Source organism: Salvia splendens, unplaced genomic scaffold, assembly GCF_004379255.2.
Source record: "Salvia splendens isolate huo1 unplaced genomic scaffold, SspV2 ctg1043, whole genome shotgun sequence".
Classification (NCBI taxonomy): Eukaryota; Viridiplantae; Streptophyta; class Magnoliopsida; order Lamiales; family Lamiaceae; genus Salvia; species Salvia splendens.
The window spans coordinates 1-19,162 of NW_024598585.1; the positions used below are offsets into that span (position 1 = coordinate 1).

At 39.1% G+C, this 19,162-nt stretch overlaps 2 protein-coding genes across 3 annotated transcripts; both read left to right on the top strand.

Annotated features, from left to right (window-relative positions):
* Positions 1 to 7,082: 7,082 nt before the first annotated feature.
* On the top strand, positions 7,083 to 9,448 carry LOC121788437 (ALA-interacting subunit 1-like). Its single transcript, XM_042187112.1, has 8 exons — positions 7,083 to 7,235; positions 7,333 to 7,391; positions 7,466 to 7,540; positions 7,725 to 7,835; positions 7,922 to 7,992; positions 8,077 to 8,377; positions 8,733 to 9,022; positions 9,100 to 9,448. The coding sequence occupies exons 1-8, from the start codon at positions 7,187 to 7,189 to the stop codon at positions 9,152 to 9,154; spliced, it is 1,011 nt and encodes a 336-aa protein (XP_042043046.1). The 5' UTR covers positions 7,083 to 7,186; the 3' UTR covers positions 9,155 to 9,448.
* A 2,720-nt stretch (positions 9,449 to 12,168) lies between these two features.
* Positions 12,169 to 15,869, top strand: LOC121788436 (tRNA (guanine(37)-N1)-methyltransferase 2-like). Of its 2 annotated transcripts, XM_042187109.1 has the most exons (11): positions 12,169 to 12,376; positions 12,466 to 12,563; positions 12,677 to 12,781; positions 13,278 to 13,340; positions 13,506 to 13,579; positions 13,873 to 14,398; positions 14,509 to 14,607; positions 14,757 to 14,915; positions 15,218 to 15,324; positions 15,412 to 15,486; positions 15,560 to 15,869. In XM_042187109.1, the coding sequence occupies exons 1-11, from the start codon at positions 12,282 to 12,284 to the stop codon at positions 15,644 to 15,646; spliced, it is 1,488 nt and encodes a 495-aa protein (XP_042043043.1). In that variant the 5' UTR covers positions 12,169 to 12,281; the 3' UTR covers positions 15,647 to 15,869. The 2 variants fall into 2 exon arrangements, with proteins under 2 accessions (XP_042043043.1, XP_042043044.1); XM_042187110.1 differs by lacking the exon at positions 14,509 to 14,607.
* The last annotated feature ends 3,293 nt before the right edge of the window (positions 15,870 to 19,162 follow it).

Sequence of the window (19,162 nt, forward strand, 5' to 3'; positions counted from 1 at the left end):
TCTTCATGTAATCATGTTCATTTCAATCGTGCATTGTTGATTTTAGACAACATTGATCGTTACTTCCTCCATCTGCCATTAGGAATTCGACACCGATGGTATGAATATAAAGGAAATTGGGTGGAAAAAAGATAGTAAAATTTAAGGGCTCATTTTTATATACTTCATTAGTTTATAATATAATGTGAGTGTAATGAGTTACCTACCATTTATAGCAAAAATAAAGTGGGATTCCTAAGAGTGTCCACTATAACGCGGACACGCCCAATAGCCCCGCCCCAGTTTTTGTCCATAGCCCCAGTTTTGTTGTCCATAGCCCCAAAATTTTGTGTCCGCCACTATAGTGGACACCTCCAATATCCCCCAAATTTTGTAATCAACTTTCATTTTATAATGTTTCAAGTAATTATGAACAAATTTATCGGGTTATACGTAATTAGAAGAACACGACTACACGAAGTAGAATTAAAATTAAAATTAAAATTAAAATTAAAATTACAATTATCCGGGAACCCGTGCATCGAACCGTGCATATCCAGTAGGCGCTGACACTCATCCGGGTTGGGCTTCCGTAGAAACTCCCCACCGAAAATTTCTCGGATTCCCTTACAGAACTGCCTAAGCACCGTGAGGCCAGTCGTCTCACTCATCTGTAGGTATTCATCGAACATGTCCGCTGGTCCGGCGTAGGCAAGCTGCCGGATTGCAGCGGTGCACTTCTGTTGCGTAGACAGCCCGATCCGGCCAGCCGCATCACGCCGGAGGGTGAAGCACCGGTAACGCTCCGCCAAATTCGTCGCTATATAGTTGAACAGCCGTCGCGACATCCTGAATCTCCGGCGGAATGTCTCGGGTGAATAACGGGGGTTATCCACAAAGTAATCATCCATTAGACGATGGTGCGCACCGACGTGGTCTCGTGGGATTGTCCGCCGATGAGTAATGGCACGAGGGATCGCATCCTCCGCATTCTCCGCCTCCTCCGCCAAACAGGTCGCTTCCTCCTGGGCGGCCTGGTGTTGCACCTGTTGAATCAGAGCATTCCACCTTTCTCTCCACAAATTGTTCATTTCCGACCCTAAATTATAGTGAGAGAAATTTTTATAGATGTAGAGTTGGAATGGTGTGAAAATAATGAATGGAGTGGGGTGTATTTATATGTGAATTAAAATGTAAAAAAAAAATTTAAATCGGCTATAGCCGCGGCGGTCGGTGCCGCCACTATAGGCGCCGCGCCTATAGCCGCGTCCGCCCCCATTTCGCCGCGTCCTCGCCCCGGAGTCGGCTGAAGCCCATCCGCCCCCTACCGCCCCCATTTCGGTGTCCGCCCCGCGGGCGGACAACTTCTCCACTATAGCCTGCCCGCCCTCCGCCCCAACCCACGGCTATGGCCGCGGGCTCCCCATAGTGGATACCCTAATGATGGGGACTAAATTGATAAACCAAGACTCTAATAGCGGACGGATAGAGTATTTCTAGACTATGTAGCTTAGACGATAACTAAGATTTTCATTCAAGTGTTTGTGATCAAGCGTTATTATGAATTTGGTCATCATGGTTTCTCAGACCTTGCTATACTTAGCAAATTGTAATCGCGACATAAAAAAATTATTATATTTTGAGCATTAATTAAAATGACGTTGATTTATCCAAATTGACTGATTTTAGCGACACGGTATATTTGATTTTGCCACATCAATTTCAACTTTCACCATAAAAAGTAATTGCAAAATTTCGAAGACTCTAATGTAATGTTTCAGTTTCAATAATTCACAAAAAAGTCTAACACAAAATTAATAATCTCATTCATTGGGGAATCTATTTTAATAAGTATATAAATAAAATTTAAGAAGCATTATAGTGGACTCGAGACATTTATTTTAATGCATTAACAACTTTAACACCGTCAACTTTACCCATACAGGTGGCAAAGGGTAATTTCAATCTCGACCAGTCGACCTGATACCCGTGCTAGTATACATGTTAATCTCGATAATGCCTGATATTATTAGTGTAGGGATCATACTTATTCCGAACTTACTATTTACCAAGACCTCTTTTTTCTTGTACAAGATAGCTCAGTCAAACTATCAACTTCGCGACTGATTTTACAAATGAACTAGCTATTACAACAGTTTATATCTACCAAACTCGGACCACACACTCCTTGACCGGATGCGTCTCTGGACCTCCGAGTAACTTGCACACTCAAATCAATAGTCAGTAACACAAGAGAGATCCACACGGATCTAGTGCAGTAACATCAAAGAAATAGAGAAGAAGAAGCTGGAAAACACAATAGATCACAAATATGGCTCAGCCACCCGCCAATAGGACAGATCTATTCATCCAGAACCAAGATCCAAGGGAGCAGGAGGTTTCACCAGTGAATCACCTCACCACCCAGAAACCAACCCCAAACCACTCCTCTACACCGGATCTACACTTCTCACCGAACAATTCTCACAGAAAACCCTCAAAACAGAAACCCTAGTTTCTCCAGAACTCAGACAAACGAATCAGTTGCCTTCACCACCACTCACACAAGATCTAACACTATAAAACCATGAAAGATCACAGTGGAAACAACCGGCGATCATCACAAAGATGAAGAGAGAAGAGGGAATCAGAAACGCTACACACAAGAGCAAGAGAGAGAGAGAGAGAAGTGAATAATGAGGCGGTGAGAGAGGAGGAAGGGTTATATACCATCCGGGGATTTGGGCTAGGGCAAGTCACAAGCCCAATGTCACCTTGGCTAATAATTTCCCAAGCCCAATAATAGTCCACCAATTAATAGCCCAATACAACCAACAATTAGTATTAGCCATATACCCATTTTTAAATGTGTTATTATAAATTATTGTTGTGAGACTCATCGGGAATAAGTATACATGGCGAATAAAAAATAAGCCACCAAAATTAATACTCCCTCCGTCCGCAAAATGTTATCCATGTTTGACTTGGCATGAGTTTTAAGAAAAGTGAGTGGAAAAGTTAATGAAATGTATGTCCACATTTATATATTGGTTTTAAAATAGAATGTGAGTGTAATAAGTTAGTGGAAAGTGGGGACCATTACTAAAAATGGGAAAAAAAGAAGCAAATTGGACAACATTTCGTGAACCGACCGAAATGGCAAAACTGGACAACAATTCACGGACGGAGAGAGTACTTCTTACGTCGGTCGCTGTAAAGTATGAACATTTGGTTCGGCACGGATTTTAATGCATAATTGAAAAAGAAAGAGAGATAAAAATAGTTTTTGTTTAAAGTATTGTTAATGGAGAATATGTATCACCTCATTAGAGAGAAAGAAGTTTCTGAAATTAGAAGGTTCATACGTAGAGAGCACTACAAATTGGGAAATATTGTTAGCTACTATTATTGCTGGAAGAGAGAAACTTTTAATACTCCCTCCGTCCCGGCTAAGATGACACATTTCTTGGTCGACACGAGATTTTAGGAGTTATTGGTTAATATATTTAATTGGAGACAGAAAAAGTCGGGTGTAAGTATTAAAATAGAGAGAGAAAGAGATATGAATATTTTAATAGGAGTGAGAAAAAAATGGTTGGGTGTTTTCATTGGAAAGAGAAAGTTTCCAAAAAAGAAAATATATCATCTTAGTTGGGACAAATTAAAAAGAAAAATGTGTCATCTTAAGTAGGACATAGAGAGTAGTATTTTTTTTATATATGGCGGTATATTGATTTTTTTCACAATATCAAATCTTGATAATACTAGTAAAGAGTCGAAAAAGAATGTAATAAGCAAAACTTCAACAATCTTAGTGACAAGTATTCAAACTTGGCCAAGCTCAGCATACTCAAACTTGAAAATCTCACATTATCACTCACCAATTTCGAATCGGGTACGAGAAGCTGCAATATAGGATACGGGATACCCGACACGGGTGTCGAATAATCCCGATATATTGCGGGACTAATATTGAAATAACAAATTTGACTGAAATCAGGTACCTGTACACGACAAGTCGGTACGCGCAGGTTAAATCTCACATTATCACGCACCAATTTCGAATCGGGTACGAGAGGCTGCAATATAGGATACGGGATACCCGACACGGGTGTCGAATAATCCCGATATATTGCGACTAATATTGAAATAACAAATTTGACTGAAATCAGGTACCTGTACCCGACAAGTCGGTACCCGCGGTAACCCGTTTCGCCATCTTTCATACAAACTTGGGATAGTTTTATTTCAATTATTGAACATTGTAGAACGAAACCTAAGCAGGTGAATCAAATCCTAGTGAAGAATTTTGAGGTACATGCCTTCATCGATTGAAGATCCTCCAGATAATCGCATTGTTTTTGCGCGTTTTTCAATTTCTGTTTTTTCTTTAATCAGAAGCCAGTACGATGGCAAATTCTAGAAGCGCATCAGCGGCGATTCGCCTGAGCAGATCGGCGGCGTCAGCCTTCCGAGCGTCCAGCGCCGGCCGCCAGATTCCCCACACTCCATCCGCCGCCGGCCAATTGGCTATCGGGCGCCCCCGTGCCCTAATGTTCCCCACTGGCAGCAACATCTCTTCTTCTACCCTGTTCTCTGCGTCATGCCTCAACCGCGTAGCATCCCGCCCTACTCCTCCTCTTGCCAGGTACGTCGTTTTGGTTTCGTTTTCTAGTGACTCGGAAATGCATTATTGATTTCGTCACAATTCAACTTTTTTCGCGATTGTAGTGCTATAAGCGTAGAGTAGAAAGAGATCTGGTTGTGTAATTGTGAGTTCGATGGAGATGGCATTCGCATGATCTCTTTTTGCGCTTGTGTTTTATGTATTTGTGGAGTTTGTTTCCGTTAATGAGCTGAAAAATTTGTGATCTTATATGGAAATGTATTTCATGTCTTACAAGCAGATACTCTAGTTTTCGGATTTGATTTTGCTATGGATCAGTTGCTCGAGTATATCTATTGGTTATATTCCAATTGGCCTGGGCTATTGAAATGCAAAGTCTTGTTAATCCTTCAGAATCAGAAACACAGGCTTTAGAAGGATATGCTCCTAGAACTTCTAGGGAGTGTTTACTTTTCATGATTGAGAGTATGATGTATGATTGGGTATTATTATCTGACTACTAACATTTTTCTAATCCTACCCTTTCAATGGAATGTTAGTCAAACGAAATTAGCTTAAATGATAAGAAATTTATCAAGGGTTTTGGGATGTAGTATCAAACTTCCAGTTCATCATAGGAAATATTCCATCCGTCCTTGAAAAGTATGAACATTTGGTTCAGCACGGGTTTTAATGTATAATTGTTAAAGTAAGAGAGATAGGTAAAATGTAGTATAAGTAGTGTTAGTGGTGCGGGTGCTCCACATCATTAGTATTGTAGTGTAATTGTATAATTTGTTAATAAAATGACGTTTAGGGGTAATGTGTTATTTAACTGTTCCAAAATTAGAAATTTCATAATTTTCAGAGACGGACTAATAAGGAAATATTTCATACTTTTCAGGGACGGAGGGAGTAATAGGTTAGCCTATACTACTTTTATCTATCTAGGCTAGTTCTCAAATGTAAACTCGCCCCTAATGTTCTTTAGGTGCAAAAGTTCTTTATCTTTTCCTGTGCAATCTCACGACTCTGTTTAAACTGCATATCCGTGGTCAGTCTTGTCTATACCTTTTTGACTCCCCATTTGGGCATTAGCTTCTCTCTCCATGAATGAGGTCCCTTCCGACCATGATCATCTTTGACAAAAGGCTCCACTTGTTCTCGTCATAGTTCTCATAAAATTCCTTTGAGATTATGTTGCTGAGTATATTTCTTTGTTAACACTTGTTATTTGTTTCCAAGTCATTAAGCATTAAGCTGGCCTGCTGCATTCAGTTTTCTGTAGATTTTTAAGACTATATATAGTTCATGGTAACTGTTCTAATAGAAAAGATTGGTTATTTCCAGATCCCAGGAACTAGAGCTATTCGGTCTGTACTCTGGCATATAAATGACGGAATGGAAGAGGTTCTGGCTGATTATGTTCACCATGAAATGACTCGAACATGGATCTCAATCTGTTTGAGACTGTTTGTTATAATCATGACCAAGGATGTTGTCGTGGCTGTCGCTGATCTCTGAAGGCGAATTTGTCTACGTGCAAAAGTGCCCAGTTGGAACTCCCCTCAGGCACAATATTCCTGCCTTTAGCAAGAAGGAAATGAATAAAGTGTTCTTCAGATGACTAATCTCTGTCTGGAAATGTATGGATTCTGGTATAGATTGTTTAATAGGAAATAAAATTGATCTTGCAGAGCAAGTATGAACTTGTGGTGTGATTTCTGTTTTTGTACAGTTGCTGCATTTGCGATGCATGCATTTTTCGAAACAGAGTAGGTATGTTCTTCCGTAAAATAATTATTAGAATCCCGAAGTTGCTAGATCATGTTCTACACAGATTAGATATTATATACACCACACTGATTGCTAAACCATATTGACAGATTCCCCATTCCTTTACATCTCCTACTCAAGTTTCCTTCAACTTTTTGAAGCCCCTTTTACTATGAAAACTAAACAAAATGACCAAACAATTAATTGATAGCAATAATATAAACAAAATTATACTTAAATTACATAATAACTGAGTGTAACACCTAAATGTTACTGCTACATTATAGAGCATATTTTATGGTGCTATTGCAAAATCTAATTTCCACCAATTATAAGAAGATGGTTTGTACATTATAATTATTAGTTGATTTAATTAATAAAAAACAGAGGATAATGGAACAAACAATCCTTTATATTTGCTCTTATTTATGTCTTAACTAAATAATATGACTAAATTTTACTATTGTCATTTTATTTCGAAAGTTAAAAAAAAATTGTAATTCATTCTCATCATAGTAGTTTTTAAATTAATTAATTTTTTGGCCATTTAATTGGATAGTGAACAGGGACATGCAAGTTGAGCATCCTTGTTAAATTGATGCGTTCAGTTATGACCTCGCTTTGCGCTTCATTCGCCAATAATCCCGATTTAAATTTAATTTGCTATCTCCCTAAAAACAAAGAAACACTAAGATTAGAAGCATAGGGAGATTCCAAACATATCATTACACGACTTGATTTTCTTCCTTTCAAAGAAAAGCACACATTTAAGGATTCAGATTATGTTCTTTATCTGAAAAAGGGACAATAAATTTTCATTTTCAAATGAGTTCTGAGGATGGACCCTCTAAAAAGGTTTCCAGGAAACCCAGATGTAAAATCTCCTAAATTTCCCTCAAATGTATTTTTTTGTGTTATGCATGTTACAATCTTTTTCATGGTCAATTGTTAAATTTTGATTTTTTTTGCAGATTCAAGATTTACTCAGCAAGAACTCCCCGCCTGCAAACCGATTCTTACTCCTGCATTGGTATGTTTTCTCAATCTTTGATCATTGATTATACTAATAGATTGTCTGTCTTTGATCATAATTGTTGATTTTAGGTCATTGGAATTCTCATGTGCCTTGGTATAATCTTCATTCCAATCGGTCTGCTCGCTCTTTCCGCATCCGAGAATGTAATCATCTTCCATCTCTGATCATAAAGATTGTATTTTTTTGCTGGTTTTCATGCTTTTTTTTTGCAAAAATTCATTGGAAAACAGAAGCATATCTAGAATTCTGCTGTTCCCCATTTAAAAGATCCTAGCTTGTTTTTGTTTGTGTAAAAAATGATCAACTGTTACATGTGTATAAATTTAGGTGGTTGAAGTGGTGGACCGTTATGACGACGTGTGCATTCCATCAACTGACCAGAAGGTTGGCTTCATCAAAGATCCTGCAACAAACAAAACCTGCATCAGGACCTTCACTGTAATTAGTCTAATCTCCTTATCTGTTTTTTTTATGAATTTATTGGTGTTGAATCTCTTGTTTCATGTCCTATTCTCACCCTACAGATTCCAAAGAAGATGAGGAAGCCAGTCTATGTGTATTACCAGCTTGACAACTTCTATCAGAATCATAGAAGGTTATTGAAATCATCGTGTTACAATTAGATCAATTGAAACAGAACGAAAAGGGGATTTAATTAGCTATCCTTTTGCTGGTGCAGATATGTGAAAAGCAGAAGTGACCGTCAGCTATGGAACCCCAAAGCTGAGTCGAGCACCACTCCATGCGATCCAGAAGGGCAGACAGGTGATGGTAAGCCCATTGTTCCATGTGGTCTCATTGCTTGGAGTTTGTTCAACGACACCTACATGCTGTCCAAGAACGATGCTGCTTTGCAAATTAACAAGAAAGACATTGCATGGAGGAGCGATAGAACTCATAAATTCGGTTCCAATATCTACCCCAAGAACTTCCAGAATGGCACCTTGATTGGGGGTGGAAAACTTGATGAGAGTATACCTGTTAGTATACCTATCACTGTTTTTCTTGCAAATGTTGATTTGTTTGTCATATGTTCTTTTGTCTGTTTTTTTACTCAAATGGGATCGTCACTATATGCCTCCATCTTGCTAGGATCATCAATTTGCATACACATATAACTTCCAAAACAGCAACTAAATCAGAAAATACACTTTCTATATATGGTTATCTTTCTTGCACCTTTCAATCTGTTGTCATGTGTTATTTTTGTTCATTTTCTTGCAAATGATTTGCTGTCATATGTCTAAGCCTTTTGTATTCTTTCCTTATTTCTTGCCACATTGATCTTCCGTCATATGTTTGCGCGTTGATCTTTGGTTACATATGTGAAAACAGCTGAGCCAGCAAGAGGATCTGATGGTGTGGATGCGGACTTCAGCGCTGCCTACATTCAGGAAGCTATACGGGAGGATCGAGACAGACCTCGAAGCCAATGAGAAGATCACAGTGACTATACAGAACAACTACAATACATACTCCTTCAATGGGAAGAAGAAGCTGGTGATCTCAACGGCAACATGGATTGGTGGGAAGAATGACTTTATTGGCAAAATGTACATGGCTGTTGGAGGGACCAGCATTGTTCTTGGTGTCATTTTCTCACTTCTTTATGTTTTCAAGCCAAGGTAACTAACTCACCACTTTAATTTCAAGTTTTTGTATTCATTATCTCAGATTCTTGTTGTTGATCATCTCTGTGCAGGCCTTTGGGAGATCCCTCCTATCTGTCATGGAACAAGAGCCCAACCTTGGATTGACTGTTTTGTTACTTACAACAATGAAGTACTATGATTCTCTCTCTTGTTTACAGAGAGGGGTGAAGCAGTTCTTGCAACATTTTTCATCATGGGATGGGATTGCTATTCTTTTTTCTTCCTTTTTTACAAAACTTTTATCAGTACTAAAGAAAGTCATGGCTGGCGGAGAATTTCTGTTTCGAAATTATGGAGACTTTTGCTTCTTAGCTCATATTTATGCTTCATTGTATTTGCCAAGTGGGGTTTATTGCAACGAGTTGATCGAATGAAAGTGATATATTCTTGTCTTTATTACTCATTTCTTCAATTCATCTATTGTTTCTGTGTTTGTAGAGACACCTATTTTTGGAGTACAGTAAGTAAACATGTTTACACATTTCTTAATAAAATACACTTAGTACCCAACAATAAAAATACTAAAATAGTAGTACTACTATTTAATTAAACTTCAAACTATCAATTTGATATCGGATGTCAGCGTGTAAGTTTTGTTTATAGAGTGAACTTCATAAATAGTAACTATATCGTTCGTTCGCACTCATGCGGTCCTTCAGTAGTAGTCAATTAACTTAGGGTATGATCACATTATATGATAGAGTTTAACCTTCACTTTTTAAACTCTTTTTTAGGATGAAACTATCCCCAAATCCTTCACGGATATTAAAGGAAGTTGTTATAATTTTGATTTTGAACTTATATTAATTAATTAAATTCAATCGAGCATGACATAATAATAATAATAATAATAATATAATACTCAATAATTTAAAATATACTATTAAGATTGTATTAATAAACTATTAATTACAAGAGAAATTTCGGAATAAGGGTTTAAATTCGCTGACCTTTCATAATCAGGATTCAATTCACTGACCTTTGGTAATTTGGGATCGAGGCATACGTATTTTTCGTAATAAGGGATTTCTGATATTTTAGTTTATTTATGTGCTTTTTTAATAAATATTCCCTCTAACCATTTATCAATCGTCTAAATTACCCCCTTCAAATTTTTACCAATATTTTTAAAAATAGAATCAGCTCCACGATAACTCAACGGTCTTAATCTATTATAGTCCTCCTCGAACAAAGGTGATAAATCTACCACTCTCTTACTCAAAGATTATATTTTTAGACTCTCTCACATATCCCCTAAGATAGTGCGTCAATTTTGGAGAGTTTCTGTGTTAAGACCTCAAGATGTTCTTGAGTTACTGGTGGATTTTGAATGTATAAGTGAGAAATCTGAGATTGAGGTTAGAAAGGTCGAATCTTTGTGGGGAAGTGGGCCAGCAATCAATCAAGAGAGTTCGAACATTTACCTCGTTCGTGTAATATTATGGCTTCGATGCTCGTGCAGGCCGGGTTTTATCGGGAGGTGGAGAACTTGTTGTCAAGGAGGGAATGCCAAGGATTTCTGTTGGCTTATGAGGAAGTTTCAGTGGTTTGATTGAAGGGTATGTGGGGGAATTTGAATTGGATAGGGCTGTGTTGGTTATGAGAGAATGAGGGGCCTAGGTTTAGTGCCGTCTGGGTGAGCTATCGAGCCCTGCTTAGGTATTTGATTGAGGTTGATGCAGCACAATTGATGTATCATGTTCACGAGGATATGATTAATGTGGGGATAGGAGGGAGTTTGGAGGAAAAATGGATTCATGAAAACGTAATTTGAAGGCTTTGTGTGGGTGGGAAAGTGTAGGAAGCTAGAGATCTGTTTAGGAAGGTCATGAGTTTTGGAATGAAACCAAGTAGATTAATCATAAGTGCAATCGTTAGTGGGTAATGTGATGAGAAGGACTACGATGATCTATTAAGTTTTTTTTGCTGACTTTAAAGTTGTACTGGATGCTATACATGGGAACAAGATTCTGTCTTCAGTGTGCAGAAACTTTGGTGTTGAGGAAGTTTGATACGGACCCCATTCAGGAGCAACCGGACGTTCATGAACAACCGCCACCGCAGCCAGTGGAGGAGCTGGGCCGTGGGGAAGTGGAGGCGGCAGAGACGACGGCGGGCCCGGGAGCGAAGAAGCAGCCATCGATCGCGACGACAAGGCCAAAGCGAACCCGTCGCCACCAGACTTGTTGGGCGACTACGTCTCCAAATGATGTTAGGAATAGTCTTTTTATTTTGGTTATTTATTTATTATTTTTGGATATTATCTATTTTGATTATTTAATTTCCGTAAAAAGGTCGAGCGTAATTATGAGCTCCGTTTCGGGTTTTCTTTGTTGGTTCTTTCCCGAGATGAACTAGGATAGGAGTCGAACCAACCCTAGGTCCTTAGTCTATAAATAGGGCCATGTTCATACGTGAGATCAATGAATAAACATATTAATCTTTTGCCCAAACAACGTATTGAGAATTCTCTTTTAAAGATCTCGCGCTGCCCGACGGAGAGGAATTCCCGCGCACAGCCGGTTCTTTGCTACCGCCGATCCTTCGTTAGGACGCCGGTGAAACAGGATACGACGTAGGGTCGTATCAGTGTTCTTGCGGGATTTGGAAGGCTGTCTGAACACTTTGGTAAAAATTTGAAGGGGGTAATTTAGACGATTGATAAATGCTAAGAGAGAAATAATATTTTAAAAGCACGTAAATAAGCTAAAATATCAGAAATCCCTTATTACGAAGAATACGCATGCCTCGATTCCAAATTACGAAAGGTCAGTGAAGTGAATCCCTAATTATGAAAGGTCAACAAATTTAAACCCTTATTCCGAAATTTCTCTTATTACAAATGTAACGAAGTAATAATTATTGTATTGCAATGCATAATTTAAATACTTAGATTAATTTTTTTTTATTAAATTATACTATTAATTTGTAAATAATAGTAATACTTTGTGCAAAATAATTGAAATTATATTAAATGTCTAAATAGAAAGAATCTATATACCGAGAAAAAGAATACCTTATTATGAAATCTACAACTCCACTTTATCACTTTTTAGTGGGGCCGGGTTAATAATAAATCATCTTTCATATCACAGAAATAAAGGGACAAACGGAAGAGCTTAGAGCCCTAATTAAACCCTACACAAATCCAGTTGGAAAAGGAAAACAAATTTTGAATTGCTACGGAGACACGGCCAAATTACACAGTGGCCTGAAAAAATCAAGTGTTAAAATGTTGGACGAGAAAATATTTGATGTGGAGTTGAATTTGTTGGCGCTTTCGAGTGCCGCGGGGCATTGCAAGCTCGCATCACGGATTCTAAATGGGTGTGTGTATGAATAACTCCATTTATCTTGCGTTTTCTCAAATTCTATGTTGCATTGATTAATTATTGATTATTTTTTTGTTTGTTTAGGCATTTACTTGACAGACCACGCATCAAACCTGTAACTGAGGATCCGACGTCTGATAAGAATCGCTACATGCTATTGTCCGAGAAGATTAAAAGTCCTGGTATTAATTATAAGAGGAATTTTTGCGGGTTTGCTTGAAAGTTTTCTAAGATTGTTAATTTTTATTTTAGCATTATTGAATGCTAATGGTTTGATTTTGTCAAATCCTGACAGAATTATCCGAAATTCCTGCTGGTAAAGTTGATGAACTGAAAGAGCTATTGGAAATCCAAGTAGTTCCGTATTCAATGACACTTGGTTATTCATATTGGGGTGCAGGTAGATCATCTACATTATGAAGCTTACCAGATTAGGGCTTTTCTATTTCAGATCAACTAATAAACCAGCATTTATTCTAGGAAATGATTGTATGCTCTCATTTCACCTTCAGCTGTTCAAATTGGCATTTTTAATCCAAATTTCTTATCTTTTTTATTTTCTTTGCACAAATTGTGCTTTTGGAAGGTGTAAAACTAAGTATATAATGTCAAGTGGGACCTGTTTTCTTTTTATATTGCATAGGTAATGTGATGCCTTAATCTGTTTTATATTAACTTGTGATTTTCAGTTTGATGTATCAGAATGATATGTATATATCGTATTTGGTTTTAGTTGCAGTTGGGTTGGATATGCTTCACTGAATTTCAGTTTTGGCCCACTGGGTTCAGTTCATTTTGGTGACGATAACCTACTCATGCTGTATGCTGTTTTGGATGACCGGTACACACTAATTATCATTTTTGGATGTTAACTTTTCTTCATAACTGTGTTACAGATCATATACTAAAGCAGATTCTTCCACGTGGGCTTGATGTACCTTCATCATTTGAGACCATAGTTAAGTATTTTATGTTTTAGCCTTCTTACATTACATCTTTTGTTTTATAGTACTATTATGTTGGCTATACTGGAACCATATTGGATGAGTTGTCGTGCTTTGCAAATAGAAGATTGGGATGTCTGGTTTCCGTTAATGATTATAAATTTATAACTCATTTTGCAGGTCACATTGCCCACCTCAATATACCAGATGAGTTACTCCCATACAAGGATGTTATAGCAAAAGTTATCTATGATGTATGTTAGCCTTCCATTACTTAAATGTCATTTTGGAATCTATTATAAAATGATACTGCACAGTGTCAAATTTGGATCTGAGAAAGATCAATGGTCAAATTTGTGCTTTAGAATTTGCTCTTTTTTTGGTATAAATTCTTTTGAGAATGAGTGAGATACGAAATATTTTATGCATATACTCAATAGTACTTGGCAGAGTCTAACTTGCATATAAAGAAGTGATCTTTGAATGACCTTATTTATAAGATTTGGAACCATTTGCCATTTATTTCCCCTTTATGTCCCATTTACAGAAAAATTATCCACGAATCAAGACCATTGTCAACAAAGTTGGATCTATAACTAATGAGTTTCGTGTGCCAAAATTTGAAGTACTGGCGGGAGATTCGGATATGGTTACAGAGGTGAAGCAGTATGGAGCAACCTTCAAGCTCGATTACAGTTTGGTCTACTGGAATTCTAGATTGGAACATGAGCATTTAAGGCTAATTTCAAAGTTCCACACCGGGGATGTTGTGTGTGATATGTTTGCTGGTATTGGCCCATTTGCTATTCCAGCAGCACAAAAAGGATGCCAAGTGTATGCAAATGATTTGAATCCTGATAGTGTCCATTATCTAAATATTAATGCTCAAACCAACAAGGTTTCTGATCTTGTCCGTGCCTACAATTTGGATGGGCGGAAATTTATATCTTCACTAATGGAAGTACCTTCAAGTGAAGGCTGTCTGGTGTCTAATAAAGAAAACTTGAAGACTTCTGAGAAAGAGGACATGCCTCATAACACACAGACAAAGCTGGAAGACAGCTGTCTAACTGGTAATGTTTTATGTGGATTATTTTTCTGTATATAGATCTTTTGTTGTATGTAATATGAGTTATTAAGTTAGACCCTAGAGCTTATGAGGGTTTTATGCAAGAAACTCCAGGTGAGACTGGTGCTGAATTTGAAAGTAATGAACTGTTGAGAGCAAAGGTAGAAGGAAATATAACCTCTGTAAAAAGACGCTCTGAAAGCTTGCATGAAGGTATGGTAGCATTGTATAAAGTGTGAATTGCTTTAAGTTGGTGTCACCGTTAATATTTGAGGATAGGATCAAGTGATTAGTAGTTTCCTACTTTCCTGTTACATCTTTATATAGCTACTAAATCCAATGCTATGCTATATTACTTACAGAAAATGGAAACGGTAGCAGTGCTGGTAACTGTGTTCCTGAAAGAAAGAAACGGAACTTGAATAAGCATGTTATAGGATCTCGCCCTTTCAGTGCGAAGCCCTGGGAGCACATTGATCACGTCATCATGAACCTACCTGCTTCTGCTATACACTTTCTTGGTGAGTTGTTTTTTTGTGTTTCCCAACTTTCTATGCCAATAGCTTAACTCAAGCTGTCACAAAGAAGCAAGTATATTGCATCCCAGAATTTGGTGATATCTGAATAGTTCGAAGAAAACTACATTACATAGTACTTATTAAAATTTATTGTTTTTTTTAAAAAATTTATTTATTCCAATGTCTGGAATTGATGCTAGATTGCACAACAGAGCAAATGCTTGTATTTTTCAAATGATTGACTACTTCTTTGGTGTTTGGGTGTATAGTTTGAAATTCCCTCTGATTGTTGTATAATTGTGCAGATTCCTTTAGAGGTGTTATCAACAGAAAATACTGGAAAGGGTCTCTCCCGTGGATACACTGTTATTGCTTCATACGATCAAATGAGACAGAGGATTCAATAAAATCAGTACGCATTTTCATATCGTCTCTCTGTTTCTATTCTCAAACTTTAGCTAAGCATTCCATATAAATTTGAATCTTTGGTGCTCATCAGATAGCAGAGGCTGCACTTGGGGCTAGTATACAAGATCCAATATTTCACAGGGTTAGAGATGTTGCGCCAAACAAGGTATAAATAAGCTCAGGTCGGTCCTCCATAAATGATAACTAAGATTCTGAATCATGGACTTGATTTTCTGCAGGCAATGTTTTGTTTAAGCTTCAGGTTACCTGAGGAAGCCTGCATTGGTGGTGCTGAGACTCCGACCGAAATCGCCCCTGCTTTGTGATGGGGTACTACGGACTTCGCAACGGCCATCAAACTACTTCATGATTAGATGCAGCTGCTCCTCTTTTCCATGGGAAATCAACTGTTTTATGCCAAGTGCAGCTGCTGTTGTAGCCTATAGGCAACCCACCTTTTTGCACATTGTTTCTTGGTGTTTTCAGTTTTGTATTGGATCATGTATAAAAGTAGTTAATGCTTTTTGTGTACTAGTATTAAATTTGATCCTTGTGTTCGATTACATAAACTACAAAATCCTAGCCTATACAAATAATAAGGGTAAAAATATGCAGCTAAACATCATGACTTTTCTTTAACACCTTTATCTGGAACGATGTCGTTAAGCCACCCCAAATCAAGCCCTAATTATTCCAATTCAATTTGGTGTTTTTGTCATTCCGCCTCCCATTTGCTCCTCTATTCGACTAACAAATTCAGAAAACAACCCAACCCATTCACACCAAAAGCTTCATCGTCTTCAGAAAAGAAGGAAAAGCTCGAAATTAGAGTATACACAAACAGGACTTGCAGAAAGCAGGCTCTTTGGATGCTCTGCAAGTTCTCTCCGGCATTTCTCCGCCGTTTGTAACGGTGAACTCATGCGGGTGCCTCGGGCGGTGCGGCGCCGGCCCCAATATCGTGAGGCCACCCGCAAAGCGTTACGCGGGTGGCTCGAAGCCAGTTCCTTCGTGACGAGACGCGCGCGGGACGAGTTGCAGCGTCCCGTCGCGTCCCTAGCCCGCCGAGACACCCGTCTCTCCGAGACGGCCCGCGAGACGTCTCGCCATGCGCGCGCGACGTGGCGCGCTCCGGCGCCATGTGTGACCCCACTCGCCGCCCCGCGAGTGGTTTCGTCACGCTGACGCAATAAATCATTTTTTTAAAAAAATTGATTTAATAAAAAAAAAAATTAAAATTCAAAAAAACGGTAATATTACCGTTTTCGACTGTTTTTCTTTTTTTACTCTATAAATACTCCTATTTCATCTCATTTCACACACAAACACACATCTATTCTTCTCAAATCATCTCTCTTTCAACTCCAATTTTCATCTCAAATCAACTCTTTTATTCTTCCCCCAAAGTTAATCGATCTAATGGATCCATATGAGCAAATGCGTCGAATAATGGAAGAATCACTTGAAGAAGATCGACGCCGGGAGCGGAGGAAGCCGCGCCGCCCCAAAGACGCTCCCGGACTTACATCCATCGTAACCGGGAGGAAGCCGCCGCAAGGTTAGTCCGCGACTACTTCAGCGATAACCGGTTTGGGGAGATACTACTTCTGTCGACGTTTCCGCATGCGGAAACCGCTATTTCTCCACATCGCAAATACATTGGCAGCCCGTTTTCAAGAAAGGTTCGACGCCGTCGGCCGTCCCAGCCACACGACGCTGCAAAAATGTACTGCAGCAATCCGTCAACTTGCGACTGGACAAACGGCGGATGTGTTCGACGAATACCTCCACATTGGAGAAAGCACTAGGAGAATGTGCTTGATCCAATTCTGCAAAGGCGTCGGGCAGCCTTCACCGACGAATTTCTCCGGAGGCCAAGCACGACAGATTGTCAGTTTCTGCTCCACCTTCACGAAGAAAGCACGGATTCTCCGGGATGCTTGGCAGCGTCGATTGCATGCACTGGCAATGGAAGAATTGCCTGTGGCGTGGAGGGGGTCGTACACTAGCGGCCACAAAGGCACCCACCCCACCGTTATACTCGAGGCCGTTGCCGACTACCGGCTATGGATCTGGCATGCGTACTTCGGGGTCCCCGGATCGATCAACGACATAAACGTGCTACACCAATCCGACCTCTTCGACGAAGTTTTGGATGGTAAAGCACAGGCCATCAACTTCATCGCTAACAACCGGCGGTATAAAATGGGGTACTATCTTGCCGACGACATCTACCCGAATTGGCCAACCTTCGTGAAGACGTGCAACAAGACTGTGAACGCAAAGCAGACTCTTTTTGCGCAAAAGCAGGAGGCTACTCGCAAGGATGTGGAGAGGGCGTTCGAGGTTCTCCAAGCGCGCTTCAACATAATCAATGCCCCGGCTCGTACGTGGTTCATGGAGAGTATGGTCGACATCATGTATACGTGCATAATCTTACACAACATGATTGTACAAGACGAAGGACCTGAGGCGGGAAATTGGTTCGACCCTGAAGCCCCCGGAAGCTCTACCGGAAGTAGTCCGCCTCGCAGTGGAGTGCATCCGTCTATACAAAAACGGTTGTCTATTCGAGCAAGGACACGTGACTCTACCGCCCACGCCCAACTCCAAGATGATCTAATGAAGCACATTTGGGCAAATATTTGGCAGAGAAAATTATTAAATTATGTATTTTTTATTTTTTTAGGATTTTACGAATTTTATGTTGTAATTTTATTTTATTTAATGAAGTGTGTTTTTAATAATTGAATTTGTTGAAAATAAAAATAAAAAATGAAATTGAATGAATAGTAATTTAAGAGACGGTTAAGGGACGGATAAGAGATGGAGGGTTGCGGGTTCCGTCCCTTAGTTAAGAGATTGAGTGAAAAAGTACAGTGAGGCCCAAGAATAGTAATTTAAGAGACAGCGTTGCAGATAGTCTGATCCTGCTGGGGGGTGTGTTCGTGGGGCATTGTGTTAAGGAATCTCTTCCTTAATCGTTCAAACTTCCCACACATCAAGAAACGAGAGTCGTCATTGTCGAGCGCCCAAGCGTTTGGGTCGGCGACGTGAATGGCGGAGGGGCGGTTGAGCGCGAGATCAGCCTCGTCGGCAACCTTAGGAGGTGTTTCTTGTTTGCTACTCAATTGAGCTAAACTAATGATAATTTCATAGATTGATAGACTGAATATTATGGAAGACTCCACACATATTTATAATATATGTGGATACAAAAGATATGTTTAAATCCTATAAAATCTAAACAAAATAATAATAATAGAATACTCGTATCAACTCCCCCACAGTTAAAATCTACCTTGTCCTCAAGGTGGAAACCACGAAGTAACGATGACAGTTGAAAGCAACAACTTTGGCGAGGCTTCTCCTCCTGGATCAAACGCAAACCAAATAGGCGAACGTCTCCCATCATCTTCATCAAAAATCAACAAAGGAGACCTAATTTTGTCAGCAAAATTTCTTGCCAAATCGACAAGTTTGTTCACGCCTCCCAAACATGACATGTCATTACGCGGAGGGATCAACCTTGCATCTGTGTCGAGCGATGTTGATCGATGATTCATACTTGGAACATCACCGACATTCAAATCCACATAGACACAAGCAATTACGGGCAAATCGGTGTAAGCACCATATCCTTTCTTGCCCCAACAATTTCCAACAATATTTTTGGATGACACTTGAACAACATTGAGTGAGGCGATGACCTTCTTCACTTCATCAGTGGAATCATATTTCTCTACATCGTCTAACAATGCCTCTTCCTCCTTCTCTTTACTCATATCGGGGCTGCGCGGTGGGTGATTTCCGCAAAAGATGAAACTTGTTGGTCTTCGAGT

Excerpts from the sequence above, each read along its gene's own strand:
- LOC121788437 (XM_042187112.1), top strand. The coding sequence starts at position 7,187 with ATGAGTTCTGAGGATGGACCCTCTAAAAAGGTTTCCAGGAAACCCAGA. Across the intron at positions 7,392-7,465 it reads CGATTCTTACTCCTGCATTG|GTCATTGGAATTCTCATGTG; the intron begins GTATGTTTTCTC and ends TGTTGATTTTAG. Across the intron at positions 9,023-9,099 it reads CTTTATGTTTTCAAGCCAAG|GCCTTTGGGAGATCCCTCCT; the intron begins GTAACTAACTCA and ends ATCTCTGTGCAG.
- LOC121788436 (XM_042187109.1), top strand. The coding sequence starts at position 12,282 with ATGTTGGACGAGAAAATATTTGATGTGGAGTTGAATTTGTTGGCGCTT. Across the intron at positions 14,399-14,508 it reads GGAAGACAGCTGTCTAACTG|GTGAGACTGGTGCTGAATTT; the intron begins GTAATGTTTTAT and ends AAGAAACTCCAG. Across the intron at positions 14,916-15,217 it reads TTCTGCTATACACTTTCTTG|ATTCCTTTAGAGGTGTTATC; the intron begins GTGAGTTGTTTT and ends ATAATTGTGCAG.